General features: G+C 42.3%; 1 protein-coding gene across 1 annotated transcript; it reads left to right on the top strand.

The window, feature by feature from the left end:
- The first annotated feature begins 402 nt into the window (after positions 1-402).
- LOC137097324 (NACHT, LRR and PYD domains-containing protein 1b allele 5-like) lies at positions 403-7412 on the top strand. Its single transcript, XM_067469603.1, has 6 exons — positions 403-483; positions 3240-3365; positions 3595-3739; positions 3855-3908; positions 6245-6307; positions 6861-7412. Exons 1-6 carry the CDS (start codon positions 403-405, stop codon positions 7127-7129), a joined length of 738 nt encoding a protein of 245 aa, XP_067325704.1. The 3' UTR covers positions 7130-7412.
- The last annotated feature ends 237 nt before the right edge of the window (positions 7413-7649 follow it).

Raw genomic sequence — 7649 nt, 5'->3', positions numbered from 1 at the left:
CAAATCAACAGAAAAAGCAGTTCAATACGCGGTAACGTTATTTAGTAATTACTGTATTTACAAATTTAGCACCAAAACAGACAAGGGCTTTTTCTTTCTCCCATCCTGGACTGTGTTGGATAATACAGACTGTTGGATAAGCGAAGCTTGGATAAATGAGACTCTACTGTAATGAGAGAGCCTCCCTCATTTGCTGCTGCTGAATAAGTTTTCCTTTGTGTTCCTTTGACAGGTAAAGGCTGCTCTGAACTCTATCTTGCACATTTTGTTGAAGAAGGAATGACCTTGCAGAAGCCAGACTCAGTGGGGCCAAATCATGTAATGCTGAAAAATCCCACGTTCTCTTCTTGGGGAGCTGTTCTCGAGATGTTATGGCTTAAGTGGGGGAAAAAGGTTCATGCAATGGTCCTGCTGTATCAAGCAGACTGCACAGTCCTGAAATTAAACTTCTACCCGCTTCCCTACGACGCTTCCTTAAGACAGGTAACTGGGAACCTCTATCTTTTCCAGGTGTGGTAAATTAGCAAGATCATACTAGGTGGTATGGAGAATTCTGCATTAGGTCATGTCATTATGAAAACTTCTATGAAAGTGATTTTCAATTCTCAGAAATCAGTAGCTTAGAAATAAAAACCTATGACCATATTATACACAGGTCAGCGTGGCTCACTTTTGCTGCCTCGAAGTTTGTAGCTTTTGTACAAGTCTGTAGACAGTGTCTTCTACCAGTTAATTTCAAACAAAAAACGTGTTTTGTTTTTGTTTTGGGGTTTTTTCTTCTTCTAAAATTATGCCTGTAAAGGATCTGTGGATAAAATGTTGGAGACACTGTGGGCTGAAATAAAAGTTTACTGTAGTGTTCATAGAAAGGTTTGTTGCAATGGAATAAAAGTCAAAAGGACAATGCCAGGCAGATTATTTTTTCATCAAAAATGTGATTGTTCAAACAAGCATTTGTCAAATTTTCAGAGCTTCATGAAAGGAAAATGTTTTGGTTTGATGACTTCTCACATTACTGACTTACTTAGGCGATCCCTCATAACTTGAGGATAATGGTCCTCCAAGTGTAGTGTCTTGGCGGTGGGTCCATGGGTGGCTGTGGAGTCCTATTCTTCGTCCACATGTTCTCCCGCAGTGAGGACATTGGTTTCCAGGTGGAAGGCAGTCCTTTCAGAACTGGCTTGACACACTTCCCTCTTGGCACATTTCTTCCTTTCACCCTTCATTCGTGCCTCTTTGAATTCTGCACCACTGTTGGTCACAGCTGACCTCCAACTAGAGCGTTCAAGGGCCAGGGCTTCCCAGTTCTCAGTGCCTATGCCACAGTTTTTAAGGTTGGCTTTAAGCCTATCTTTAAATCTCTTTTCCTGTCCATCAACATTACGTTTCCTGTTCTTGAGTTGGGAGTATGCTCTGGGAGATGGTGATCTTTGGGCATTTGGGCAATGTGGCCAGTCCAGCGGAGTTGATGGCGTAGGAGCATCACTTCAGTCATGGTAGTCTTTGCTTCTTCCAGCATGCTGACATTTTTCCACATGTCTTCCCAAAAGATTTGCAGGATTTTTCAGAGGCAACACTGATGGAATTGTTCCAGGAGTTAACTGTGACGTCTGTAGACCATTCGCGTTTCGCAGGGGTACAGCAATAGTTTTATAAACAAGCACCTTGGTATTCCTATGGATGTCCTGGTCCTCAAACACTCTACTTCATTCAGAAAAATGCTGCACTTGCAGAACTCAGGTGGCATTGTATTTGGGTGTTAATGTTGACTTTTGTGGAAAGGTGGCTGCCAAGGTAGCGAATATGGTCAACATTTTCTAATTTACACCATTAAGCTATATTTCTGGAATGGCAGAGGTATTGGTTGGTGACTGCTGGAAGAACACGTTGGTTTTCTCGATGTTCAATGAGAGACCAAGCTTCTCGTATGTTTCTGAAAAGGTGCTTAGAGTGGCTTCTAAATTCGCACAGACTATGTTATCATCAACATACTGGAGTTCTATAACAGATGTTGTTGTGAACTTAGTTTTGGCTTTCAGTCTGTTGAGGTTAAATAGCTTACCATCTGTCCGATAAATTATTCCCACTCCGGTGGGAAGCTTCCCATCAGCAAGATGAAGTATCATAGCAATGAAGATGGAAAATATAGTTGGGGCAATAACACATCCCTGTTTGACACCTAATTCCACCTTAAATGGGCCACTTTGGGAGTCATTGCTGTCCAAGACTGTGGCCATCATGTCATCATGGAGGAGCCGCAGGATGTTCACAAATTTGTCAGGGTACCTTATTTTTTGGAGGATTATCCATAGAGCACTGCGATTCACTGTGTTGAATGCCTTTGCAAGGTCAATGAATGCCATGTACAGAGGCTGATTTTGTTCCCTGCATTTTTCTTGGAGCTGTCGTGCAGTGGAGATAATCTCCACTGTTCCTCTGAAGGGATGGAAGCCATTCTGGGATTCTGGGAGGATGTCTTCTGAGACAGCTAGAAGATGGTTTGCAAGGATTCTTGTGAGGATTTTCCCAGCGGAGGTTAGAAGGGAGATACCTCAGTTGTTTCCACAGCCTGTTCTTCCCCCTTTTTTGAAAAGGGTGATGATGGTGGCATCCTTGACGTCTGCTGGGATTTTCTCGGTCACCCACAATTTTTCAATGAACTGGTGGAGTTGTTGTGTAAGTTCAGGACCATCCTCTTTAAAGATTTCAGTAGGGATCCCATCAGGTCCACTGGCTTTGTTATTTTTTGTTGGCTGATGGCATTTCTGACTTCTTCCAAACTAGGCAGTGCCACAAGCCAGGAATCAGCTCCACATATGTGTATTTAATAAAGGTAAATGCTTTTTAGTAAGGTGGGTGGGGCTGCTGCTGTAGAAGAAGAATATAGGGAATATAGGGAAATCTAGTCTCAGCAGTACCCAATAAAAGACATGCATCCATGTAAGGGACTATAACAGGGAGTAAAGAGTGCACAACCCCTGGAGAAACTAAAATATCCACTCTTAACTTGAAGACTGTGCTAGGCCTGAAAAAATGTCAGATGAGAGTTTGATAACCATCACCTGTGTAATTGGAAGGAATGGGGGTTGAGAGAGTGGGGCTGGGGAGCAAGACATGAGGATTTAGAGACCTGTGATTTGCCCATAGACCTGTCTGCCCAGAATAAAGAGGTTTTGTTTGCGGACTATCCGCCAGAGACCCGCTAATACTACTGAAATGATCTTGTTTCCTCTTCCCAGGCTATCAATCGTCAGGAATTGGAAAATGATTCAAAGGAAATTCAAAAACCTGGAATTATGAAGGCTCTGGTGATTGGTTCTCACTTTTATCTGGAAAACATGGATGGTGTCACAATCACTCCAAAGGTGAGACACAAAAGATGATGCCTTTTGCCAGCTTACCAACCAAAGCAGCAAGGCAGAAGTGCATTGCTATCAGGTTACAGTTCCGTTATAAGTTATTTGCATTAAGGGATTTTTCAAGCTCTTCCAGCCAAAATAACCATACATTTTTGAACAAGGGAAAACTGAGCTAGATGGAAAGCTGCAAGGGAAGTAGTCTTGACACACTCTGAACTCACGCTCACTTCCACAGAAACTGAAATTGGAATACCGGCCTCCAGAAATGCAGCAGCAGTACCTGGAATTATTTGCAAGAGGCATGAAAGGTGACCTCAAGCTTTCCCTTAAGGATGAAAAGAATGAAAAAGAAATAGTCTGGGAGGCCTTCATAAGAAAAGGTGAGTTTGGACCAAGGGAGGAACCCATAACTGAACCAAAGCATTGGATGTAAGATTGAGAAAAGTATCCCACAGAGATTCTCTTTCTGACTCTCTTTTTCCTGTTTTCTTTTAGAAGAATTGAAGTTTACTGTTTCGGATCCCTTAGAAGATGAGAAGGACTCTACGGGTATATATGGTGCTTGAAGATGCAGAATGTCTTTACTTGAGGGTCTCACCCCATCCCAATAGCCCAAGATCATTTGCAGCTTTGATTTGGCCGTGGAAAGTGTTGTCAAGATTTTACATCACGTGATTATAGCCATTGGTTCTTATCCTGTCACTGCTATCCTTTCTCCACACATCCTTCTTGTATCATATATGCTGGGAGTGACAGCTGTCAGGAGTTGGTCCCCTGAGCAAACTTGGGCCCCATCCACACAGGCATCATAATCCAGTTTGATGATGGATTAAGGCAGGGGTGTCCTGATAATGCCCCCCCTCCCAATCCAAGCTCCAATTTTCATCCACCCTAAAACTGCATGATAAAAAAGAAACCCTGATTTCAGCTGGAAGATGCAGTATATCCCTCCTGTGCCTAAACAAGGCAAAGAAAGGAGTAAATCCTTGCCATGCCCCTCCTTTTGTTATTGAACACAAGTAACTCCCACCCCTAAAAAAAGAGAGTTATAGTTTGACATGAAAATGGATTTATAGTTTTCTAAGAGCAATATGCAAGAATGAAATAAGTGCTATCCTCTCTTTTGCATAAAGCCTTCTAGGCCCCTCCACCTTAAGACTCTTCCCTCTCTCTTCTATCCCCCTAACCATAAACTATGTTTTGTTCCTTTTTTATTCCTATAAATCTATTAAATATGTTCCATTTTACTTCTGGGACAGGAAACATTGATCTCTACCTGACCTAGGTCAGGAAGCAAGTTATCCAGCTACAGTCCTGGGTGTGGATTAGAATCAAAGGGGACTTTGGTCATTTCAACATTCTCTATTTACATAATCCCATCACCTTTGTGCTTAGACATCCAAAGACAAAACTACAATCAAGCAGCTAACATATTTACATCTATTCTTTTCTGTATAACTGTTATCATTTTGTATTGTTGAAGGCTTTCATGGCCAGAATCACTGGGTTGTTGCATGATTTCGGGGCTGTATATCCATGTTCCAGAAGAGCATGGCCATACAGCCCGGAAAACACACAACAACCCACTGTTATCCTTTTATATAATGTAGCTATTATATCTAATACTGGTTGCACAGCGGTTAAACTGGTTAAACTGCTGAGTGCTGAACTTGCTGACTGAAAGTTCAACAGTTCGAATCCAGGGAGCAGGGTGAACTCCCGCTGTTAACCCCAGCTTCTGCCAATCTAGCAGTTTGAAAACATGCAAATGTGAGTAGATCAATAAGTAGTAGGTACCACTCCAGCTGGAAGGTAATGGTGCTACATGCAGTCATGCCGGCCACATGACCTTGGAGGCGTCTATGCACAAAGCTAGCACATCAGCTTAGAAATAGAGATGAGCACCACCACCACCCCAGAGTCGGACACAACTAGACTTTATCTTGTATCTATTTCCCAAGTATTTATTCTACCTTCTTCTTAAATGTACGAAATATAAGACCGTCTAAACTGCCTGACTCAGGCCCCAGAGCTATTACTCAGGAATATATTCTCAACCTCAGACAATAGACTTCCTGAAGACCCTCCTTTCTTTGCCCGTTTGCTCCCAGAAGCAGGGGGCCTGGAATGTGCCTCTTTTGTTGTTTTCTAAATTTTGGCTTTTGTTTAATATAAAACAGGATTAAGCTATATTTCCAGGCTGTTCCCTCCCATGGGGCGGCTCTGCAGTCTCCACTCTAGACCAATCCCCACATGGATCCTACCTAGTCTCTTTTTAGTCGCTTCTTGGCCAGGAATGCAATAATTGCCTCTGTCCTATGTCTTCACTTCACTGGCGAGTCTTTGATCTGGAACTTTGGTTATTAAATATGGTTAGACGAGCTCAACAGGCAGTTCCCTCTCAGTTTATTGTGGTCTAAATTCCATATCACTGGAAAGCATGGGAAAATGTTTTTGTATCCACCTACTCCCTGGTGGGCCTGAAAGGCAGTTTTTCCATGACAAATGACATGTCAATTTCTGGATCACTTCTTTCTTGAGAGGGAAAGGCTGCTCCCTTACAGTAAAATGTCTATGATAGTAAAAACATTCTTATACATCAGGTATGTGAAACAATTTATCAGTGGTTCCCAAACATTGGTCTCCCAGCTGTTTTGGACTTCAGTTCCCAAAATTGAATACTGTTGGCTACATTGGCTAGGTCTTCTGTGACTTTTGGAGGACTTTTGGAACCACGGATAAATTTTTCTTATATAGCCTATAGGAGGCACCTGGACTAATATGAATGCAAAAAAAAAAAATGATTTCTGGGGCCACATGTCACCCAAGTACCACAATTACTCGACTCCTTCATGTATGCAGTTTATTCCTCTTTCCTTTTCTAGATGCTGGTGCCTGCAGGCAAACCCAGAAAACAATGGAAGCTGGCTCATCATCCAAAATATCAGGTGAGCCCTATCAGTGTAATATCAATATATATTGTACAAGTTTAAAATCTCCACGCTACTAGCTGTGAAAGAGTTAAGTTGCGGAGCATTATGAAGCATGCGTGGAACAGACAAGAAAGATGTTGCAATAAACTAGGAGGCTGGACATTGAATTAATGAGCTGATAACAATGGGGTATAAACAGAGCACCATTTTGTTCTTTCTCTTGGCTCTTCTCCCTTGCATCTGACAGTACTAAAGAGTAAGTGTTATTGCAATGAATGAAATGTAAATAAAGATAAGAGCTGCTACTGAAGCAGAAACTACTGTGTCTCAAGTCAGTTAATTGGATGATAAGAAGCAAGTTGGACAGCAAATTGCACTGTTAAGTCCATCTTCCTATCATAGGCTGCTTTTAATCCCTCCAGACATCTGGAAATCAGGGTTGCTGGAGGGCAAAGTGCCCAGCTGCTAGTCACTTCACCTTTCCTAAAATCTTCAAGATACCATAGCATTCTCTGCCACTGATTTTTACCTATTGTCTCTTTTTCTCCCCATCTGTCTGACTCACCAGGGATGCACTTCATCGAGCGGCACCGAGAGGAGCTGATAAGGCGGACCTGCAATGTAAAAGGAGTCTTGGATATTCTTTATGGGATCGTCCTGCATAATGAGCAATACCAAAAAATCCTCTCCAGGAAAACTTCCCAGGATAAAATGCGGGAGCTCTACAGCCTCCTGCCAAGCTGGAACGACGATTGCAAGGATCGGCTTTATGAAGCATTGAAGATCAAGGAGAAGCATCTTATTGATGATCTTGAAAAGAAGTGGCGCCACAGATAACTATATGATGCCACTAAATATTTGCCTGGCTGCCTGGACAGTGTGACTTTGGTGCTTTTGTTCTTGAATGTATTTGACATAAAACACAAATCCTTCAAATCATACAAAGCAACAATAAACTATATTGCCTTTTTTTATCCTTGATGACTCTGAAAGGAGATGAGGCCACAATAAAAGCAGAGCAGGATCCTTCAGAAATCTAACCGCATATCCTGTATGATTTCAATGCTTTCATTTGTATTCATGCATATTTGCAAAATAGCTAATATGATGGTGGTTTCAGCATTGAACAATGACTCCAGAGACCAGGGTTCAAATTCCATCTTGTCCATGGAAACCTACCAGTTGACCTTGGGCAAGCAATGCTCTCTCAGCCTCAGGGGAGGCCAAAGGCAAGCCCTCTCTGAACAAATCATGCCAAGAAAAGCCCACAAAAGGATTGCCTTAGGGCAATATTTCTCAAACTGGGGGGTTGGGACCCTGGGAGGGGGGGTCGCCAAAGACCATCAGAAAACACATA

Source organism: Anolis sagrei, chromosome 6, assembly GCF_037176765.1.
Source record: "Anolis sagrei isolate rAnoSag1 chromosome 6, rAnoSag1.mat, whole genome shotgun sequence".
Classification (NCBI taxonomy): domain Eukaryota; kingdom Metazoa; phylum Chordata; class Lepidosauria; order Squamata; family Dactyloidae; genus Anolis; species Anolis sagrei.
Note: the sequence above shows the minus strand (reverse complement) of the source record. Positions and strands in the feature narration are given on the sequence as shown.